The 22,639-nt window shown below is 53.5% G+C and overlaps 3 protein-coding genes across 6 annotated transcripts in view; 2 read left to right on the plus strand and 1 right to left on the minus strand.

Moving 5' to 3' along the window:
• The first annotated feature begins 21 nt into the window (after positions 1–21).
• STYXL1 (serine/threonine/tyrosine interacting like 1) lies at positions 22–11,675 on the plus strand. Of its 2 annotated transcripts, XM_074593455.1 has the most exons (9): positions 22–173; positions 1,594–1,655; positions 2,130–2,256; positions 2,603–2,659; positions 3,581–3,726; positions 5,128–5,273; positions 6,382–6,476; positions 8,570–8,679; positions 10,894–11,675. In XM_074593455.1, exons 1-9 carry the CDS (start codon positions 71–73, stop codon positions 11,023–11,025), a joined length of 978 nt encoding a protein of 325 aa, XP_074449556.1. In that variant the 5' UTR covers positions 22–70; the 3' UTR covers positions 11,026–11,675. The 2 variants fall into 2 exon arrangements, with proteins under 2 accessions (XP_074449556.1, XP_074449557.1); XM_074593456.1 differs by lacking the exon at positions 8,570–8,679 and having other exon boundaries at positions 33–173.
• Positions 11,676–12,146: 471 nt separating this feature from the next.
• TMEM120A (transmembrane protein 120A) lies at positions 12,147–20,474 on the plus strand. Its single transcript, XM_074593454.1, has 12 exons — positions 12,147–12,298; positions 14,613–14,731; positions 15,245–15,361; positions 15,856–15,915; positions 16,628–16,723; positions 17,005–17,094; positions 17,515–17,580; positions 17,929–17,990; positions 18,236–18,328; positions 19,040–19,104; positions 19,478–19,546; positions 19,636–20,474. Exons 1-12 carry the CDS (start codon positions 12,233–12,235, stop codon positions 19,747–19,749), a joined length of 1,017 nt encoding a protein of 338 aa, XP_074449555.1. The 5' UTR covers positions 12,147–12,232; the 3' UTR covers positions 19,750–20,474.
• Positions 20,475–20,841: 367 nt separating this feature from the next.
• POR (cytochrome p450 oxidoreductase) overlaps positions 20,842–22,639 on the minus strand; it is a 31,184-nt gene continuing 29,386 nt past the window's right edge. For all 3 annotated transcript variants that reach the window (XM_074593452.1, XM_074593453.1, XM_074593450.1), the window contains 3 exons: positions 22,462–22,607; positions 22,130–22,215; positions 20,842–21,907 (listed from right to left, as the gene is read on the minus strand). In XM_074593452.1, coding sequence (XP_074449553.1) covers positions 21,763–21,907; positions 22,130–22,215; positions 22,462–22,607 — 377 coding nt within the window. In that variant the 3' untranslated portion in view covers positions 20,842–21,762. The remainder of the gene's footprint in view (positions 21,908–22,129; positions 22,216–22,461; positions 22,608–22,639) is intronic.

The raw sequence follows: 22,639 nt of genomic DNA on the forward strand, positions 1-22,639 counted from the left end.
TTTCCCCCCCCCCCCGACGACCGCCCGGCGTCCCTCCCTAGCAACCAGGCGGGCGGGCCGTGGCGGCGGCATGGCGGGGCTGGAGCTCTGCGAGCCCCGGCACCTCTACAACATTCTCAACCAGCACCGGCGGTGTCCCCGGCTGGCGGAGCCCCACTACCTGTGCCTGCTGGGTGAGCCCGCGGGCAGGGGCCGGCGGCCTGGAGAAATGGGGCCTGGGGTCTCCGGCCTGCGGGGAAGAGCACACATTACTTCTTATAATTGCTGGGGCCCTGCTGTTGGGGCGTTTCTCCTATCCCATTTCAGGTGCCATGACCCGGTACCGCTCCATCTTCCATCCTGTACGCTCAGCAAAAAGCAGTGGTGCTAAATATGAATGGCCATTAGCCTCTCTTGGCACTTAGCTCGACAGCAGAGGGTGAATCAGGAAGTTTTCTGCTTATTGCTGTCCTTTCACTGGCCTTTGGCATCCAGCCTCCTCCTCTGACCTGCTTCCCGAGTGTCAGAGGCGGACACGATTTCTTGACCATTGGGCAGCTTGCCGATAAGCCTTTGCATCTTGCATAGTGGCACTACCGAAAATAGGGTGCCTGATATTGTGATATTATTTAATGTTTTGCTGAGGGAGTGTCTGGTTTCAGATGGGAAAGATAGTATGATATTATTAAATGTTTTGGTGAGGGAGTATCCTGGTTTCAGGTGGGAAAAAGTTAATGTTCTTTCCAGTGATCGCTCTGAAAGGAATGCCAATAATGCATGTTGGTTTAGTTGCTGCTTAGGCAATGTTTATACTTTTCAAGAACTCTTCAGCTTCCCACAGAAGCTGAGAATGAGCGTAGACAGAACAACGGAATGGCCAATGGAATATTCCATACCATAGATGTCATGCTCAGTATATAAATGGCGGCTGGCCAGGGGGTGGAATCCTTGATCGCTGCTCGGGAAAGTACCAATTCACCAGGTGGTGAGAGTGATTTGTATCATTATTATTATTGTTGTTGTTGTTGTTATTTTCCATTTCTGTTATTGTTCTATTAAACTATCTTCATCTCAACCCACGAGTTTTTCTCTTTCCCCTCCTTTTCTCCCTCTTCTCCCTGCCCTTTTTAGGGGGAAGGGGCAGAATTTCATGGGCGGCTGTGTGGTCCTGGCTGCCAGCTGGGGTTAAACCACAACAAGGAGTCAGCCAGTTTGGGAGTGGGGTTGGGGTCTCTCCAGTGCCCCTTTCCCCGTCTCTGAGGCAGCACAGAGGCAGAGGTGCTGGACGCTGCGGGGTCAGAACATCCCAGCGAGTGGAGCCAGGCTATGCCACGGGGCAGAGCAGAACTGAGCGCGGGACTGGCACCATGGACGCTGCGGTACCACACTTGGGTCAGGACTAAAGCTGCTGGCATCCCTTGGTGGTACACCTAGACTCACATCAGTATTGGTGTTTGTTATATCCACATCAGAAAGTCTCAGTTTCTAAAAAAAACCAGATCTCTCACTCTGGTTGGTGCCAGTGCTTGAATTCCCAATGACTGAATTACGAACAGGATTCTACCTTTAAAGCATCAAATAAGCCAATTGCTCTGTCTTGGTTGTTTTTTTCAGATGTCCGTACTCAGCGTGAATATGATGAGAGCCATATTATTACAGCACGCAGGATTGAACAGGTGAGGGGATTACCGTTTATGGAAACAAGCCCTGGATTTAGCAATTAGCAGTAAGCTAAAATTGGCTTAAAACCCACGGGAATTGTCCCAGCCTCCCCTCCCTGTTCCAGCCGTGTTCCATTTCTGCCACTGGGGGGATGTATTCTGTCACAAAGCAAAGGTGGCTTCGGTAGCCCGAAGGATTGACACGTAGGAGCTGTGTATCAGGAAAAATATTGCACAAGAACGAACATGTTGTAGCCTTGTCTCACAAAGGCTAGCGCTGGCATCTTTACTGCTGCGGCTGATGAAGCAATCTGGTGTAGTTTGCGTCATTTCTGAATTCTAACCGGCTCTTTCAGCGTCAAGTACAGACGTAGTCCCAAACCCATCCGGTAGCTATACATTAATAACTTGCAAGATGTCGGTAGCATTGATGTCACGAGAAAAGTGTGGAGCTGTGCTCCTGATAGAATTCTTCTGTGATTTTGGTAGAGTCCTACGGGGGAGTATCTGGTACCAGATTCAGAGGAGTTGGGGTGCGTCAGATACTGTGTGGTGTATGACTGCGAGACCAGCTCTTTGGATTGCTGTGACTATGAGGAAGAGGAGAAAGAAAAAGGTACCCGTGACCCATGTCAGTCAAGACCTCACTGCCGGATAGATATTCTTCCCATTTCTCGTTTAATTTTATGAGCTTATTGGAAGAGATCCAAATTTGCCCAGTTTTCTTTGACAAATGAACATCTCAAACATCCGTGCTATGCCTCTGTTTTTTTCCCCTGTGTTGCCTATGTTCTTAGGCTTCAAAAATCCAGATTTTATTTCAAAGCATTCTGGCAGGCCTGGTTTCCTATCTGTGGAATAAGTCCTCTGAAGCTCCTTGTTGCGTGTGAGGAATGGGTTCTTTTTTTTTTTTTTTTTTCACATTTCACTGAGATTGGGCTTGTTCAATGATTGCCTTTTAGGGAGCAGTGCTTCTTCAGAGGTTGAAAACAGTGACTCAAGTTCCGTATGTTCACAGAGTGAGTACTTCCTTCTTTGAGAGTTACAAAAGGCTTTCACATTATCATATTTAAAAAGACTTAGCTTTAACGGGGGTGATGATTCGATGGAGTTCACCAAGAAATGTGAAGAGCTGGAAACTTTTCCATGTAATTGTTCAGTCTTCCTTGAACCATGGAAATGTTTAGCTTTCACGCATCCTTTGGCAAGGAGTTCTGCCATATGCAGAGCCACTTCTGTACGTTTGTTGGGCTCCTATTAGCTTTATAAAGGCTCCTATAGTTCTAGCAAAGATTTACATCATTTTTTAAAGACAAAAATCTGGGAGTGCAAGGGGAATGAATAAAGCAAGCACATTCATAAATGCTCAGTCGTGAGAATGCAGCAAGGGAAAGTGTGAAGGATCAGAAGTGGGTTTCTATTGTGCTGATCTATTTCTAAAGCAGACATAGCTAGAGGCAAGTGGGATGGATCCCTTGGGAGAAGGAGGGGGAGCAGCCATCTCACATTATTTGCTTCACTGAAGGGAGTGTTTAAAACACTTGTGAAAAATTTATTCCAGAGACCTCCTTCTTTCCCCCTTTGCCTAAAGCAGACTAAAAAAAAGGGCGTCCATAAAACTTAAGATTATTAGATTTAAATTAATAATACTTCCCTATTCCCAAAGAATAATGGGGAGGAAAAAAACCCTTCATCTTGACCTACAAAAGAAACCAGGAGATGAAGAAAAGATCAGGACAAGAGGTGAAAACCGTGAGAGCCTTGTTATTGATCTGCAGCAACAGTTAAAGAATACGTCTAGCTTTTAGTAGAGCTTTCTGCAGACCATTAGATGAAATGACAAGGCGTTTGCTGTCGGTGTCAGGGGGCCAGATGTAACGCCCAGTGCTGCTGGAGACACTCTAAACCTGCCCTGGCAAATAGCTTTTTGATCTCATTAGATGCTGAGGAAGGAACTGCCGTCCGATATGCCAGAAGCTTAGAGCAGTTCACCCGCCATCCCGTCCTGGTCCTGAGGGGAGGATACAAGTGTTTTTCAGCTTGCTATCATTTTCTGAGGACTCAGAAGATATTGTGGATGCCTCAGGTGAGATGAGACTAATTTGTAAGTAGAAGACATTAACATTCATATCCAACTGATGATGGCCAATGAATTCAAGTTAAATGGTGGTGTAAACCTGCTATCAGACTATTTTCAAACAAAGGAATTAAAATGTGATTTGAGTTACTGTGCTTTCCCTGCATCTCACCACTAATTCTTTTACAGCCACACTTTGCCTTTTTTATCCTTTTTCTATTGCGTGAAAGAAAGCTCATGAAAACAACCTGGGAAGGTTTCTCTGATAACCCCCAAACTGGCCTACTGGAGAGTACAGATAACTAAACAAACAGTAGCAAATGATGAAAAGAAGCAGGTTCCTCTCTGACACGTGGTTATCTAGGATGTTACACAGTGAATGTTTTCAGACAGAAGTACAATTCCTATCAAGCACTGTGTTCCCTGTCTATAAAGCTTTCCATCGGGAAGGATCACAAAGCGAGTGCTGCTGCATTGTTTCAACAGGCCCGGAAAGAAAACAGCCATCCACTGGAACATTGGTATCCTAATTGTTTCGTTTCACCTACAAACAATGATCTATTTAGCTTATGAGAAACGGTTACCCTTTTTTCACATCTAGGACAGGACCTGAGGCAGGGCAGACTTAGAGAGTACTGGACAGCAGAGAGCATCTCATCGCAACATACCTTTAGCTCCCGTTGTATCTCCTCACTTCTGCTTCCCGTGAAATAGCCCATGACACGGTACTAACCTGTGGGATGCTACAGCGCAGGAGAGAAAATCAATTCACTTTGTGCTGCTTTGTGAAGGGTAACAAACTGCTGAACTTCCCCATCAGATTCAACTGGACACAGAGTACCTGCTTGCCTCTCGGTTTAAGCTGTTGTTCTCTGTTGCTTTAAATTGTTAGGCTGCTGCTTTGTTCTGCTGTAGCGTTAGCCGAGTATCAGTTAGGGAGGTAGAGGCACTGTCGACTACTCGTCTATTTTTATTCTCAGCCTTTACGCTGCAGACAGCAGAAGCAGCTGCAGACTTGTGTTGTGCCACTACAGGGCACCTGCATCTCTGCAGGTGGCAGATGATTTCATTTAGGCTTGCAAACAGTAACCGGGGAGAACATCAAATTAATCTGTTATGCTGCAGTCCCTCCAGACAATGTAAAAAATATATGCCGCCTCCTGTCTAGTTAGGATTTGTTTCAAGTAATACCACAATGACAGCACTGCTGTTAATTATTATCACTAAATCTAGCAAAGATTTCAATATATGGAAATTCCAGGTGATTAAATGAATTATGACACTAGAATGTGTCATGGGCTGTTCACTAAGCCTGTGGTCAATTCTTCACATGACTTCTGTTTAAGAACTTACCAAGCTAATAGGAGCGAGCACACTCTCTAAACTCAGTCTATGTTTTTTCTCTGGCAGGAACTAGAGAACTTCCAGCCGTACCCTGTAGAAATACTGCCTGCAAAGTTATATATGGGCAATTTCAAGCAGGCCTGTGACGCACAAATTCAGAAAGATCTGAAGATCAAAGCACAAGTCAACATCTCTGAACAGCATGCTACGCTGTAAGTTAAATAGTTCAAGGCGTATCCTCACCAATATCTGTGCCTGTGAAAAAAGTGAGGTGGCATAGCACCAGAACCCACTCGCAGAGAACTCAGTGCCAGTGGACTTCCAAATAAACCCCTGGCTGGAGGAAGACTCTGCAGATTCAAGTGCTATTTCATGCTCATTTTTCTGATCTCCACTCCAGAGTTAGCACAACAGCAATGCAGTTCTGCAGCCCTCTACCATGACATGGGTGTACTGGGTGAGAGGAGGACTAGGAGGCCCTTGGCATTTTGAGTCTGTCGCATACCATCATCCTTTGGGAAGAACCTACATCTCTGAATGGCTTTCAGAGCAAAATCTTACAAACGCATCAGTGCAAAAGCTAAATCACTGATGTTTCACATTGTTGGTCTTCCTTCCTTACCTGCAGCTGTCCATGACCGTTGTGCTCAGTCTGTAGGCCATGCTGGAAATGCCGTTTCACACAGTGAAAAATCCAGTGGCATTTCTCAAGGTGGTGGCCAAAACAAAGGAAGTAAGAAATCCAGTCACCTACCCCAGTGCTTGTGTAGCAGCAGACATTTCTCATGCCTTTGGCTCTGGAGGAAAATATTCAAAGGTCTCTGCACCGTGGGTAATCTTCCCATGCCCTCTGTGCGTGATGTGCTTTCACATTTCAGAAATTCCTCGCCAACGTTTTGTTCCATTAGTTCTCCAAGTTAAGTTTGCTGAGCTTGTGGAAGGAGGACGCTGTCATAGAAAACGACACAAAGTGAACTGGGGGGCTGTGTTCGCTAAAGTGCCACCGTGCATGCTGTGAAGGCACTCTTGCTTTCAGTTCATCTGTTTTCATTTAGCTCTCAGACGAAGGAAGCTGTAGGTTAAGACATCAATGCTGATATCATGTGGAACGGAAAATCAGTAATTAAAGTGGTTCTGTATTACAAGCACCTCAGTGTCTTACCATAACAAATCCCTTATCGTAATGTTAATGATGGTGACGACGATGATGAAAAACTCACACATGTAACAGCAAACAAAATTATCAGCTTGCCTCCAACAAAGACATTTTTTTCAAAGCTGCTTCTCTGGTCTATGTCACGCTGTGTGCTCTTCTTCCAGGTTTGCAGAAGGCAGCAAATACCTCCATGTACCTGTTCCAGATTCGCTTGAAGCAGATCTTTTTTCTGCCTTTGGCACCATTTGTCATTTCATAGGTGAGTTTTTCCTAATCTGGAATTCCAGAGACCTTGCTCACGCTGGGATATTAGATGGGAGTGACTCCAGTTCACTCGAACAGGAAGCTCAGACAGGAGGGTCGTAATCTTTGGGGATCAGTGTACTCCCAGGCAAGCCCACACCCTAATGGGTACCAGAGCTGCCTTAGTAACCGGCCTGATGGACAGAGAGGAGATTTTACGCGGCATCTGACTCTGAGGTTCCTACTCGCTTTGAAGCATACCTCACTCTGATAATAGTGAGCTCTCCACTAGATCTGAGAAGGCTTTGCTGTAGGATGTCGGTTAGGGCTTCACAGGATTTCCTCCTATTCCTTTTTTCTTTAATTTTCTTGATTTATATATTTACTTTATTTATTTATAAATAAACGTTCTTAAATTAAAAGCCCTTTGACTCTTACCAGCCGAAATCTTCAACCGCCAGAGCTTTATTTGAAGAAGAGCGTGACACGCATTGGGGAGCTTAGCAGAAGACGCTGCTAATCTTTGTGATTTGCAGTGCAGACCCACCGTAGGGCCTAGGAAGACTTTCAGGTTGGGCGGCATAAACCTGCCTTCAGCTGATTACATCAGAGCAGGCAAGAAAAAACCATAGTCTCCAGCTGAGTGCCTGCAGCAGCACAGCAGACGTAGCTCGTGCAGCTCCATGCTGTGATGGTGTCCAACCCTGCTGCTGTTATCACACTCATGAAATAACACCTGCCACTGACGGCGGCCCTGCTGAGCTGAGTGTTGTACAGGCCCAGAAGCAAAAGACCACCCCATCCCCATGGATCTTATGATCTATGTACGAAATAAGAAATGACAACTAGACACCAACAAAGAAACAAGGAAACAATATTTGAGGATATAATTTTGTAGTCCTGAACTGAAGGCCGTGATTTGCATGCACTGAAACCCAAAATCCACTTACTTGCCTTTCATTTTGACACAGGTTTTTTCCCCACTAGTATTTCAGAAGAAAGTGTCTTTCTCACGTCAGTTCGTGGAAATTTCCAAAACAGACTATAAGAGTTTATTAGCCGTAGCTCTTGTGGAAGTGTATACTGTTTACTTGATAGTCCAGAGTAGATTACTTAAACTGGAACGGTTACGGGTGAACAGTAGACTAAAGCTCTCCGCATACTCTCAGAGGAGGGTGGGTGTCCTCATGCCAAGTGCATGTTGGAGTGAAACCATTTCTACTCAGGTCTTAGAACAGAACTAGTATCTCATGATAGAAATAAGTCAGTAAAATCTGTTTTAGAGCTTGAAGAAAAAAAGAAATGCAAAACCCCCACAATCTCTTGACAACAATAAAAGAAGAGGGTTTGCCCTACGAATTCTAGAGTTCAGTTGCTGATATTCCAAAAACATGTCATGCTGTCTGCTCTGGAGAGGGAGGGAACGAATTCAAAACGTTATTAATAAAATATGCAACCTTTCAGGCACAGATAGCAGAGTTGGTGTGGTTAGGAGTGAGTGACAGCATCCTCTGAAAGCCAAGCGGATCAGAGTTTGCTGATCGTAGCAATTTTCACTGCAAAGTATCCATCATAAAAACATCGTAAAATCAGCACCACAGCTGGCCCGTACATGCGTCCTGCTGGTGATCCCCACAGAGGGGTAAGGGACTTGAAGTCTAAGTCCCCTCCAGTTCGAGAGCGGATTTCTCCCGCTTCAGTAGCAAACAGTTAGGCCTGTGTTCATCAGAAATTTCAATACCTTTAAACCTCCCCGGGAGGAGCCTGAGTAGCTGATGTGATGCTGACCGCAGCGGATTGGTCACGGTGGGCCACTTTTCTTCAGTTATCTGATGTAAAGGTGACACTGATCTGTAATGAAGCATGGACTGGTCATTGTCCTTTGGTTCTGCTCTTCAAAGCCACGTTTTGACTCAGTGCATTTTTAAGAAAGGCAAATGCTTACAGAAACGGGAGCTGGCAGTGCCCATCTGCGGCTGTCAGGGTTCATGAGGGCTCCTGTCGCTCAGGCTGCCAGCCTGTCAGCTGTCACCGAAGTCGCGCTTGACCGTACAATTGGAAGCTTGATTTCCCGGATCACTAATTTGTGATTGGCATTTCTTTACTCAGACGCTCAGCTGGATCGCGGAGCGGTGCTGGTGTTCTCCAGCCTGGGGATAAGCCGGAGCAGCACAGTAACCATCGCCTATCTTATGCATTCCTGCCAGTTTTCCCTGAAGGTACATCACTGTCATATTTCCCACAGATACTGGCTGGGTCTGCAGTTTATTTCTGTTTCTGAAGCCTCATTACTGTAGTAATGAGAAAGATGTTATCTGTGCTTTCATGCAGACTAACCACCTGATAATGTAATAGATTCTATTATATCAGCTTCCAGATTCTTTATGCTCTTAAGGAGGTGGCTTAGGTGTGACGTTGGATCTGTGAGTCCTTACCCTGGCACCTGTGATATTCTTGTATTTCCCTCCTTAGCTACAGGGCTATAAAAATAAAGCTGCGGTTACAGATCTTTGCATTTTTGCTCTCCTGGGTCTCAGAAAGAGAGTATCTGGAAGCTACTGGAGTTAATCCCATCTCTTAACACCATGGGGTTACAGGGAAATTCAGAACCCAGTGCTTGCAGGGCTCTGATATACCACTGGGCTCAGCAGCACTGGCTTCTTACAAAATCCTGTTTTATTTCTCCAGACGCAATCCGCTCCCACAGGCAGTACTGTAGAGAAGTCTGGAGTGGGGTAACACTAGCCCAGGAGGGGTGTACAGGTTAAATGGCCAGTACGCTTTGTTCCATAGCTCTGAATAATGTAAGAAAAAATAATGAAGGGTGGCTGAGAACGACCCGGCTGTGCAATAGCCTGGTGGCCTCTCCCCAGGTGCCAGGCCCTTTTTCCCTCTGCATACAGGGCACGGGCATCGTGCAGCCGTAGCCACCATCTCCCGGTGGCGCCTGCTTAGCACAGAGCAGGCTAGTTCCCATGGGATCGGAAAGGCGTCTCCTTAAAAGTCTCATCCTTGTTTGGAAAGTGTTTCCTCCTTTGGGAGCTTGAAAGGATTGATCCCAGCTTCACTGAAGCTGGGCCTGTATCTAATCATCCAATTGATTTTGTGCAAATATTTGCGACATACGGGGAAATCTCTTCCCATCGCTGTGTGCCAAAGGGTAATTTCAGGTTGAGTGTGCCAACAGGGCTGCAGACACTGCTTCGTCTCTGCTAGTAATGCTGGGCGCGATTGCTCCTGCACACTGATAACCATTCCCTTGCACGCTGAATTACTGGAGGTGCTTGCGACAGCCGTGCAAAAGTCAAAGGCTGATCCTTGCAATTTCTCTCAGTCGGTATCAACAGGTTGGTCTCAGCATTTTGCTCAGTGCCAATAAAAAAGAAGAAGAAAAGGTTGACAGGGCAGTGCCATGTTGCGGCTGGCCTGGGCGGTGCTTGCCCACTGTTGTCCAGGCAAAGCTTTCCTAGGGGATTATCCTGGCAGACGAGTTTGTTTCTTGCAGCCAAAAGCAATGCAACAGATTCCCATGTGATCCTTCACCCAATGTAGGCAAAGATCTTTGAAAGCTTCGAAAGACGTGGATATTGCAAAAGAAAGGCAGATTTGGGATGTGTGGCCCCTGATTCTATTAGTAATTGACATGTGAGTAGATCTATTGAGTTCAGAGGAACGAGAGACATCCACACTGTGGGCCCGGAAGAGTAAATATTGAAAGATCAGGCTGGGAGCCTGCAGAATCACTGAGATTAGAAAAGCAAACCAATGGAGCACTATTTTCTAACCTTTGGTCTCATTACACTTAAGCAATCCTCCGAGTGTGGGGAGAAAAATCTATTTTAAAAGTGGGAAGCTGAGCGCTGCTGGGTAAACCCAAGGATGCAGCTGGAGTAAAGTGGAGTAATGATGGTGGATCGGCCCTGTGCGCAGCAGAGTTCCTAGCTGATTACATGGAACTAACAAATAATTAAGATGGCTGTAATTAATGCAGTGAGATAACCGCAGCTTCCTAGCTGCTTTGCCGTATCAGGTCACACCAATCCAGAAACACGATAACCTTTGCTGCTTACCTGTGAATAGCTGACACTTCACTGCTCTGCTTATCATCCATGGAAGAAACACCATCTTAGGGTAAAAATCCAGGGCTGCGTCGCTCCATCTGTGTAAAATAACACAAGGTACCTGCCAGGTAGTGAAAGCAGCCTGAGCTGTCCCCGTATCCAGGACACCAGAGTATGGAGGTGACAGTCTATCACCTGGATCTAATCTGTCCCTGCCTTGCTAGCCAGTGTCTTACCTGCAGGTTCTTGCTGTCCAACACAGGGAGTAAATACAAAGCTGTGTCGTTACAAGCGTAGCTGCTTCGTGTACACACCCAAGATTCACTTGCAGTAGAAACTCCCAGCACTTCTTTGTTTTCCCTCTGTTTGCAGAGAGCTTGGGACTACGTTCTGAAATGCAAAACGAACATGAGACCACACCGGGGCTTTGTGAAGCAGCTCTCAGACTGGGAGACCAAAATCTACGGGACCACGATCACAGACGTCTCTGAACCAAATTACTGACAGGTAGCAAAGAGAACCCCTGGCGGGGAAAGGCGCTTCCCTGTCCCTGCCACCGTGTTGGCAGAAAGTTACATGAACGCTGTTTGAAAAAAGGTCTTAATGTAAAGGAACGGCTTTCCTCTTTAGCTCCATGTTATTTTGGGTCAAGTTTTGGAGCCTGTGCTGTAGAAGGTGGCAGTTTGGGGGAAAGCAAGTCCTGCAGGATGTGGCCCATTACGGACTGCTCGTCTTTTTTGTAAGCAAAGGGGATTATAACCACATTACTGGGAATGCTCCTCACTCCAGGTATGGGGAAGTCATTAGGGGTGTCTCTGAAAAGGTTTGTCAATCCATAGCCTGAGTAAATTTACAGTTTGCCTGTGCCCACGTCCAACCCGGAGAGGTGAGGACAGGATTTCCCCAAGTCCCTCCGCTCTGTGCCTTCTCAGCTCCCCGCAGACATGGACGTGGCCTCTCACAGGCGCACGGGCTGGATTGTCGAGCAGGACCACGCTTCTCACTTGCTACCTTCTAATACAACAACTGAACCCCTTGGCGAATTTTGAAGCATCGATCCTTTTACGTGAAACCTAAACGCGGTACCGTCCTCTCTCTCGCCGCACTGCGAATTCTTTGCATTGATATCACGAAATAAAACATTATGGAAAACACTCCTGGGCTTTCCTTGCACTTGGTGCTAAGGATTTAGCGGGGATTTTGATTTTACATCATCCCCTTTGGTTTGTAATTCAAGTAGGCGCGTTCAGGGACGGAGCTTTTACTCTTATGTTGGTGAATTTGAGGCTTTGAGCAGCCTGGGCTGGTGGGAGGTGTCCCTGCCCAGGGCAGGGGCTTGGAACTAGATGATCTTTAAGGCCCCTTCCAACCCGAACCATTCTGTGATTGATTCTGTGATCTTTAAAGTCCTTCCCAACCCGAACCATTCTATAATTCTATGAATTTACACCAAAACCCGCCCGCGCTGACAGCGGACCGGCCCTCTGGGCTTCAAACAGCGCCCGGGAAAGGGCTGTGATTTTTTTTTTCCTGTCCCTCTTTATCCCAGGCTGCTATTGACGAGGGAAACCAGGATAAAGCCGGCCACGCCCCTCCCCGGCCACGCCCCCTCTGACCACGCCCCCGCGCGGGGCGTGTCCGGAAGCGGGGCGGGAGGCGGCGGCCGCCCATCGCCGCGGGCCGGGGCCGCTCGCCCGCCGCCATCGCCGCCATGGCCTCGGTCGCCGAGTGCCTGCGGGAGTGGGAGGAGCTGCAGGACGGCTACCAGCGCATCCAGGTACCGCCGCCGGGAGACCTCGGCCCGGGCTCGGGGCGCTGAGCCGCCCGTCGGGGCCGAGCGCGGAGGGACGGGTCCGCTGCACCCCCGAATGGTTAACGGCTGGGCGATGGGGCGCGGAGCCGGGGCGCCCCCGGGTTACTGTCACCGGGTGTCCCGGCAGCATCCCCAACGGGTACCGGGGGCAGCCGGGGTCTCCCTGCTAGGATCCCGGTCGCTTTTCCCCCTGCGTCCCTGCCCCAGCCCTCCGTCGCGACTCGTCAACGAGCCCTTGTGCTTCTGGGAAAAGGGTTTCGGAGCAGGGTGCCAGGCTGTGCCGGGCCACCGCCAAGGAGATGCTTAAAGCCTCGCCTGGACGTGGGGGTTTGGCGAGAGCAGGGGCTTTCCAGGGCTGGTCGGTGTAATTACCCAGCCTGCGAGGGACGTGGTGTGGAAACGCGAGATCTCCAGGTTTTTCAAGGCTAGGAGCCACGCTGCTTGTCACGGCATGGCCAGGAATGAAGGGTGCAGATGGTGTTTCGCACTCCTTATCACTCCTCTCAGCCCAGCTCCAGCAAGCCCAAAGCCAGCCTCACAGGGGAGCCGGCCCACAGAGAGGAGGCAGCCAGGAATCCGGACGCCTTGTCCCAACACTTCGCTCGACCCTGGGCACCCTCCCTCCGGTGCCCCGTCACCCACTGGGGCTGGCCCAGGGCTCTGTGCCAGGAAGGTGACTGGTATTGGAGGTGTTTCCACCTGCTTTGTGTAATCCCCAGGGAGTGGGCAGGATTCAGCTCAGGCAGGGGTCACCCAAGGAAAAGGTTGGCTAACCGCCTTCTGCTGCGGTTCAGATCAATCAGCTGCATCTGCACCAGTTCCCTTTCCCCCTCCTTCCCCCACAGGAGCGGGGCGAAGCGGATGTTGTTGCGGACACGCCACAGCTGTGCCCAGATCTGGGGCAAGGGAGGCTTTGAGAAACCTCCTCTTGCTCCACAGGGGTTGCGTGGATGGCCTGGGTCGCGCACTTTGAACCCTGCGTGCAACCACGCAGCGCTGGCCCTTTCCTTCGGAAACTTTCTCCTGGGGTGGCTCCTGATCCGGACTGTGTCCGAGTGTGGTGCTCAGATGGTGTACGGAGCAGTGGGACCCAGGCTGGCGCTGCTGAAGGAGCTGTGACAACAGCCACTTGCTGTCAGTTAACTCCAAAGCAGGAGGAGAAGGTGACTCCGTACGGGAGCAGGAAAGCCTGGTGGTGGAGCAGGGACTGTCCCCGGAGAGATCGGGGCCATAAATCACTGCGGAGGGAGCCAGGGCTGTCTGGGATTATTCCCACCCTTCCACCCCTTGTCACCAAAGGGAGAACGAGTTGTTTCCCTCCTCTGCGTCTTGGGTTCACCTTTCTCCTTTGGGGAGAGCTTTGAGATCTGCTGATAAAGTGCTCGATAAGAACTACAGAGGCTAAAATGCATGAACGTCAAGGTCTAGTCCAAGGGTTGTTGCGAGCAGTGTTTAATTCGCTGCTGGAGGTGGCGTTCAGGCTGCCCGTGGTCGGGGTGAGGCTGTTTTCCAGCTGACCTGGACAAGAAGGAGCATTGATCCAGCGCGCTCTCTCCTTTCCTTTCTAAATATAGCGGAAGAATGGCATCTAGCCTTACCCAGGTGCGGTTGGGTTACCGCCGCACGAGGAGCTGGGCAGTCGGCCACAGCCCTGCTGCAAGTCCGTCCCCTTTGTCTGGCTCATTGATGGGCTCCTTCCAGCTTCCACGGGGGTGCTCGGGATGGAGCCCCAGAGCCACGAGTTGGTGCAGGCGGAGCGAGCCACTCCTCCCATCCCAGCAGTCAAAGCCACCTCTCCTCGGTGGCTGCGGCCCTCGGTTGCAGCCCAAACCCCGGCAGTGTTTTTTCCCCGAGTCTTTCCTATTCCCTGTGCCACCGTCAATGGTTTCCCAACCACGGGAGTGTCCCCTGAGCAAGACTGTGTTGCCGGCTGGACTTTTGCAGCCCGCAGCTGGAGAGGGGGCGGACACAAGCCATGTGTGAGGGCAGGACCAGGCTGTGCCATTGGGATGTGCCTGCACCTGTAGGTGACTTCCTTGGGATTGGGGATGGACATCCCCAGCGGCTGCTTCTGCCCCCACGGAAGCAGGGATGGCTGCAGGCTGTCCCCAAACACGCCTGGCCGCCTGCAGCCACCTCTTGTCCTACCCAGCCTGCTGTGCAGGTGAAGTTAGAGACAATTTTTAACAGAGGCATCAACAGATGCCCCCACAGGGGACCCAAGGACAGGGATGGCTGGGACAGGCAGCTGTAATGCATCCTGGTCTCTCCTTCCCAGGATAATCACAAGCTGTACAAGCAGAAGCTTGAGGAGCTAACCAAGCTCCAGGACGGGATCTCCAGCTCCATCGCACGGCAGAAGAAGCGGCTGAAGGAGCTGTCATTGTCCCTCAAAAAGTAAGTTGATGTCTTGCGACGGCGCGGGGTGGGACAGGAGGGGAAAGCAGTAAGGACCAGGCTATTGAACTTATCTCGCAGCTCCACCTCCAATACAAACGCTGCTGCGGCCTCACCGACAGCACAGTGCGGTGGGGGTCTGGACTCACCCAGGCCTTCCAGATCTTCCTCGGCTTCCCTTTCCTCTGCCCTGATTTGAGGCAGTTTAGAGCTTGCGAGGGCTTTGCAGGTAACTTGAACTGCCCTGTCCTGCACAAACCCCTCTCCATCCTTCCTTGAGGAGACGACCCGCCTGGCCTCACCTCCCTCCCATTCCCGCTTCCTTTTCTTGAGCAACATCCCAGCCTGACACAGAGGAGCTCACCCTGCAGATGGAGTCGTGGCCTTGCCTCCGGTCCGTCTTCCCTGTCCTTGAGGTGTCCCTGTCTGAGACAGTCCTGTATGGAGTGCCAGCACGTGCTGTTTGTGTTACGGAGGCTATCCCGATGCCAGCACCTGTCTTTTTCCCCCCAGATGCAAAACCCACGTGAATCCCGAACAGGAGGAGTCCATCCAAGAGACCCAGAACCTGATAAAAGAGAGGCAGAACGTTTTCTTTGAGATGGAGGCCTATCTGCCAAAGAAGAACGGGTAAGAGGCGCCTCCGTCTCTGGGTGAAACACCACACCCTCCCTCCGGCTGTAACGCTGCAGGGCGCAAACCTGCTGTCACCCTGCTCGCGAAAGCGTCACGGCTGTGCTGCTCCCCAGAGGACGCCTGGGCAGGAGCCAGGCTGAGCCTCTGCAGCACTGCCCTCGTCCCCCCTCGCTCCTCTGCCTGCTCCTGGCCTTCACCTGCCCTTGAACGGTGGCCGTGCGTTGGGGGTAGCCCCGATGAACACCCCGGTGCCCGTAGGAGGTGGGGTGTGTGCTCAGCCGCCTGTCCCCCTGCCCTTGGGAGGAGATGCCAGAGTGTTTGTGCCAGTCACGCCGCCTGGCAGCTCCGAGTGGAAAACAGCTGGGGACTCATTCCCAGCCCCGCGGCCTCAGCGGTGGCACGAGAGGGGACAGCTCTGCCTCGGCTCTGCGGCAGCGCTGCCAGCTCCCAGGCGGGCGCCTGACCTAACGCCTCTGCTCTCTCCCCAGGTTGTACCTGAGTCTGGTGCTCGGGAACGTGAACGTCACGCTGCTCAGCAAGCAGGCCAAGTACGGCCCTCTCATCACTGCTGCCGTGCGCTTTGCCTGGCTTGGGATCCCCTTGTCACCAGGAAACGATGACTTCTCCCCGGCTGAGTTGCCGCCCGTGCAGACACGTGGCTGGCTTGGCCCGTCTGGTGCAGATTCCCTTCCCGGGCTGTCCCCTGCTTCCCTTCCAGGAATCAGCTGAGTCCTTGACACCCCCTCACGCTCCTGCCATGGGAGTGGGACAGACCGTTAGCTCTGACAAGCTAAATGGGACCCTCCGCCAAAGCCGTGTCTGGGTTTCCTCCCTATTAGGGACTTCCAGGAGACACAGACTTGTGCAGCCACTGGCGAGCCCCCTCCCTCTTCCCTTGGAAAACACCGACGGCTGGGTTTGGCCCATGAGAGCCCCCCGCCCGCTGGGCCACTAATGCCAGAGGTGCCCAGCCAGGAGCCCGTGTCCCCCTCGCCCAGTTCCCCAGGCCTCCCCCTGAAGAGCCGAGCAGACGCCAGCCTGCCCAGCTTCCCTGAGGCTGGCGTGGTCGGGGGTGACTTGAAGTTCTTCGTGTCACCGCCTGACGTGCTCTCCTCAGAAATACCCAGGGGATGAGGTTGTTCCCAAGCATGTCCCACAGGCTCCCAACAGAGCATCACTTTTGTCCAGCCAGGTGGGATGGAGGGAGAGAGACTTCCAGCAGCCACCTTGCTCCAAGCCTGTCCTTGTGCTTCCCTGCAGGTTTGCGTATAAAGATGAGTATGAGAAGTTCAAGCTCTACCTCACCATCATCTTACTCATCGTGTCCTTCTCTTGTCGGTTCCTCCTCAACTCCAGGTGAGTCTGGCTTGGATACTGGGCAGAGATCTCCTCCCAGGGCCCCTGTGTCCTCCTCTCCCATCCTGAAAGGTCCAGAGCTGAAGAGGGAGATCCTGACAAAGGATCTGGCCACTGCCCTGGAGGCAGGGTGGCTTTTGGGGCTACTTTGGTCTCTCTGTGGCCATGTTGGATGGCGGAGAAGCAGGTCTCCCTACCCGCAGGGTGGCTGGGCATCCTGCAGCGATGGCTGTCTTGGTGCCTCTGCTGCTGCCTTTACACCCTGCTTTGTTTGACACCAGGGTGACAGATGCCGTCTTTAACTTCCTCCTGGTGTGGTACTACTGCACCCTCACCATCCGGGAGAGCATCTTGATCAACAACGGATCCAAGTGAGTCCCCTGGGCTCGGGGAGGGGGGCACGCAGTGAGTTGGCCCTTCTCTGCAAGGCTGGGGAGTTGGGAGCTGTCGCGGTAGCTCCGCACTTCCCAAGGGAGCAGCTCCCTCCTACTCAGGGCGTGTAGCAAACCCCGGTGATGAGGTGTGCGAGCGGGGCGGGAGGAACTCCCCGTGCGGAGGTGGTGCGGGAAGGTGGAGCAGCGGTTGGAAGGGCCCCAGCCCCCTGGGTGCTGCCTGGACTGGAGGCACTGGGTCCTGCTCCGTGCGTGGCCCTTTCGTAACCAGCCCTGCTCCTCGCCTTGCCCTGGGAGCTGGAGGTGGCTGGCGCTGGGCTGGCTGCGCTCGCCTGGTTTGTGTTTGGGTCTTGATTCGCGCTCGAGACCTGACGCCCCTTGCCTGTGTCTGCCTTCCAGAATCAAAGGCTGGTGGGTTTTCCATCACTACGTCTCCACCTTCCTCTCAGGTGTCATGCTGACGTGGTAAGTCTGCATCCCCCCATCTCTTTGCTATAGAGACCCTGGCCTGATTGGGCTGTGGCTGGCTCAGATGAAGCTTCTCTGCCCTAGCCCATAGCCATAGTCCTGCTCTGTGGGCGTTGGGGTCTAACAGTCAACTCCACGCGTTCCTCTTCAGTCCCAAGCACCGTAAATGAAAGCAGCCGTCAGCACCCCTGGGCTGGGAAATGGGAGGTGTTGAGCTGGGGTGTCCCCCTGCCTTGGTGGGAGGCGGGGCGAGGCAGAGTGCCATCACCCCAGCTCCGGGGCTGGCAGGGCTGGCTGCGTCCCCTCCCAGCCCCACGTCCCCCAGCCAGCGTTGTCTCTCCACAGGCCAGACGGGCTCATGTACCAGATGTTCAGGAACCAGTTCCTCTCCTTCTCCATGTACCAGAGTAAGTGCTGCCACCCGTGTTGCGACGGGGCTGGGACTGGGGCTGGCCTCGGGTCTGAGCGTGCGGGCCTGGCTCTGCGACACGTGGAGACCCGGCTGTAGCTGCTCACAGCTCTCACCTCACCTGGGCCTCTTTCCATCCCCCTGGCACCGGGGCAGTCTTTGTGCGCAGCATCATCTCGGAGCCAGGCTGATGCTGGGGCTCAGAGCCGGTGCCTGCTCACCGCAGCCGTGCTCTCCTTGCAGGCTTCGTACAGTTCCTCCAGTACTACTACCAGAGCGGGTGCTTGTACCGGCTCCGAGCGCTGGGCGAGAGGCACAACATGGATCTGACTGTGGGTAAGCCGGGATCTTCCCTTATTAGTTGTCCCAGCCCAACTGGACCTGCTGTTGCCGCTGCTGCAGGGCCCGTGGCTGCAAGCAGCCTCCCTCCCAGCACCAGACTGGTGCTCGGCTAACTGGGAGCTGTGGTTTCTGTTAAAGGCAACGGTGATGCTTATTTTTGTTTCAAGATTAGTTTGATGGCGGCTTATCAGTGGCAGAAACGGTAAAAGCTACAACTAAAGGCAAAGCTCAGAGCAGCATCCTGTAGGCTGGATGCCCCTCTTCCTCTGCTCTCCTGGGGCCACTGGCCCACAGCTGGCTCCCTTGGGATGTGAGGTAGCAGGGGATGCAGCTCCTGGCATCCGAGCTTCCCCCAGGAAGCTGCTTCGGACATGAAATGTCCCTCCAGCACCCCACACACTCGCAGGCTGCCACCTCCCCGGCCCCTGCGGCAACGCGTGCTCGGGCTGAGGGACAGCAGCTACAGACGAGGGCAGCTCTACCAGAGCCGCTTCCTCCAGAGGCCCACCTTAGATTAGCACCAGGAACCCCAGCCGCAGTCCTCCCTGCGAGCACAAGCGCCCAGGGCAAGGCTGCGTTAGCCTGGCAGGACCTCCTCAGCCAGGCACGGGGTGGCCACTAAACCTCCCTGCCCATGGCCCAGGAGCTGGGCTCCGTCCCGTCCCCCAGCCGGCGTGTTCTCACGCAAACCCTCCTCCTTTGCAGAGGGCTTCCAGTCCTGGATGTGGAGAGGCCTCACCTTTCTCCTTCCCTTCCTCTTCTTTGGGCACGTGAGTATCCACCGATCCTCGTGGGGACCTGCAAGAGGCCAGAGCCTCAGGTGGGAGCAGATGGTGCCGTATTCCTGGCTGCTGGAGGTCCCATCTTCCTTGGTCAGATCATTTAGGCCGCTGGCCAAAGGCAGTAGGCTGGTCTGAGGCTTCCTCTTGGCTGTTGGGCTCTAGAAGGTGGCAAGAAAGGGGGAGATGTCCCACCTGGGGTCCTCTGGCCCTGAGCCTGGATGGGGTTTCACTGGATGCTGGGGCAGACTGGCCTCACGTGAGGTCTGCGTGGGGTTTGTGCCCAGAGGGAGCCGCTGGATAAACATCAGCATGGAGTCGAGCCTCTGAAAGCAGAAACCTCTCCTAAATCTCTCTCCTGCAGTTCTGGCAGCTCTACAACGCCGTCACCCTCTTCCGTATGATCCAGCACCCGGAATGCAAGGAGTGGCAGGTAAGGGGGCTCCCGGGCAGCTGCCCTGGAGAAGGGGATGCCCCAGGCGGGTCCCTCCTGCTGACTCACACCTCTGCGGGCTCCCACAGGTCCTCATGTGCGGCCTCCCCTTCCTCATCCTCTTCCTCGGGAACTTCTTCACCACCCTCCGTGTTGTCCACCAGAAGTTACAGAACAAGAACAAAGACACGAAGCAGAATTGAAGGGGAGCAGCGTGGGGGCCAGGACTGTTTCTCCCCACCAGCTCCATCTCCCATCCCCAGCCCCTTGAAGCCGTCCAGACTCTGGTGTCTCGCCCCGTTCCTTGGAAGCCCGGGTGTGGGACGGAGCTTGGGACCTGCTCGCCAATAGACCGCGTATTCGCTGCGGTGCTGGATCTGAATCACTCACCTGAGGCCCGAGCACCCTGCAACCCCCTCTCCTGGCTGCCTGGGACAGCCGCTCCCCTTCCCCTTGCCCCGAGGACACTCACTGGGATGGTTCTCCTGGGTTGAGCCCAGCTCTGCGCGCGCTCCCCACCACGCTGCAGGCACGGGGCAGCCCGGAGCACCTGGCTTGCATCAGCTCCCTTGGGACAAGGCTCTCCTCCATCTCTCCCCAGCCCTGCAGCCAGGGCAGCCCCTGGGTGTTGAAGGCAGAAGTACGGAGGCCCTCACACCTCATCGGCTACAAGCAGTCGCTCCCCTGGCTGCCCCCTTTGCTTTCAGGGACGGCTGGAGGCCGTGCACAGGCCTGGCTCCAGGCTGTGTCATACCCCGCTCCCTCCCGCGCCTTCGAGCCACGGGGCGGAGGGGTGGGAGCACCACGAGCCTGAATCAGGCTTCACGCTGGAGCTGTGCGAACAGCACCCTGGTCTTGCATCTCTGGAGGATGCACATGTGAAAATAAAGGGAAGGCGCTGCCTTGGGTCGCTGGGGTGGTCTCGGAACAGCTTGTGTGCTCTGCGGGTTTAGCTCATCTGGCAGTGGGCACCCGACAATGTGTCACAGGGAGGGAAATAAAACCCTCTCCAGCTCCCTCCTGCAGCAGCCCCCAGCCCACACAGCCCCATGCTCACTGGAGCCCAGGGGAGGAGAAGCCAGAACTCCTGAAGTGTTGGGAACCCAAGAGCGTGTCTAGCACAGCTGCGCTTCAGTCCAGAGCTGACCACCCGCCCTGCCAGGGCTCAGCACCCCAGGGTAGGGGCTGCCCCCGCCCCCAGCTCAGCCTAAACCCAGAGTTTCCTCCTGGTTAGCAGCCATAACACTCCTCTCCTGCCTCCCTCTTCCCGAGCAGAGGGAGGGCAGGAAGAAAACTACAGAAACAGTATTTTTATTGCAAGGGCAAATGTATTTAAATAATTTACAGTCATTGGAAAGCCTGAAAGTTTGGGGATTTTTTTCCCATGATTAAATCACAAAGATGTTAAAATAAAAACAGTATTTAAAAAAAGACCGTACACAGCATGAGGGAGGGGCTGGGCACAAGGGAGCTGCCGGCTGCAGGACCCCAGGGAGCGAGCAGGGCCCCTGCGGGCCGAGACACCCCCCCAAGACCAGGTCGGTTCTGGAGGGAGAGGAACCGTCCCCTCCCCGCTGTGAGCTGGAGCGAAGGCAGGCAGCTGGGGAGGGGAGCGGGGTGCCTGCAGGGTCCTGGTGGCGTGGGGCAGCTCTGTGCCCAGAGCCGTCTGCCAGCCCCACATCCTAGAGATGGGCAAAGATGGTGGGAGGGCGGCAAGGACAGCTCGCTGCCCTGTGCCGTGCCCTGGCAGAGGCCTGCCAGCTCCTCCACCCCTCTGCTGCCCTCAGGCTGTACGCGCCGGCAGGCCAGGGCGGTCTCCAGCCCCAGGGGATAAGGCAACACCTCGTGTTCAGGGAAGGACCCCAGAGCTCCTCCAGCACCATCTGTCCCTCCTGTGCCACATCAGTTGTGTCCCTGACCTCAAGGCAAATGCTGGTGCCATGAGGTCCTCACCGGGGTACCGGGGGCACCATGGCTCCTGGACGACAAGCCTCAGCTACCCACCCTGCCCCTCTCAACCCTTTCCACCCCGCAGCGTACACAGCCTGCCCCAGGGGGCTGCTGTAGCCAAAGAGGGGTTGGGAGTGACACTGGGGTAGCTGCGGGCTGGGGACGACACTGTCACCCACAGCAGCAGTGGGTGAGCAGGCACTTTCCACCTGCTGCGGGCCCATACCTGGGGACCCGTTCTCTCCCCAGCCCCGCCAGCCCTGCTCTTAGCTCCAGACATCCAGAGAGTACCGGCCCTTCGTCATCAGTTTCTTTACATAGTCCACGGCCTGGGGCTGGCTCATGTTCCCAAACTCGGCCACGATCTCATAGAAGGTGTTCTGCACATCCCGAGCCATGTTGCGAGCATCGCTGGAAGCAAGAGGTAACACATCAGAGCCTGGTCGCCTCTGAACGCCCAAACGCAGACGGTTCACTCACCCCAGCCCATCTACCTGGGCGCTCACCCTCCTCCAGAACAAGGACAGCGTAACCCTCCCAGGGCTCACAACAGACGAGTGGATAAACTGAGTCACACTTGTTTTCCCAAATAGAGGAATGTTTTCACAAAGTCTCTTCCCTGCCTGGACTTACCCGCACACGTAGATATGAGCGTTCTCCTCATTAACCAGCTTCCAGATGTTTTCCTTGTTCTTCTTCAGTAAGTGCTGCACATAAACCTGGCAAGAAACAAGGTGGAGGTGAGCTGAGAGGGGCAGAGCCCCTGCGCCACTGAGCTGCGTCACAGCCCGTGGCCAGGGAGGGGAAGCCGAGCTCACACGCGCGGCTCCACGACACAGCGCAGGAGCTGGGTCAAGGCCCCAGGCTGGGAATCTCCAGCTCTCAGGGCCTTTTCTTCCCCCGCTGCTGTGGCTGGGAGCGATGCCGGGCAGCACGAGCAGGTGGCTGGGAGAACAGAGCGGTACCTTCTCAGCCTGGTCCCTTGAGAAGGCGACGTTCAGCTGGGTGAGGACTCCCTCCTGATGGAAGCGGGCCAGCTCCTCACGGTACAGGTAGTCCTCACGCTCATGGCGGCAGCCATAGTAAAGCACCGTATCGCCCACCTCTTTGCCTGCAGAGTCACACAGCACCGTCAGCTGGGTC

The sequence above is a fragment of the Larus michahellis genome, chromosome 7 (assembly GCF_964199755.1).
Source record: "Larus michahellis chromosome 7, bLarMic1.1, whole genome shotgun sequence".
NCBI lineage: Eukaryota > Metazoa > Chordata > Aves > Charadriiformes > Laridae > Larus > Larus michahellis.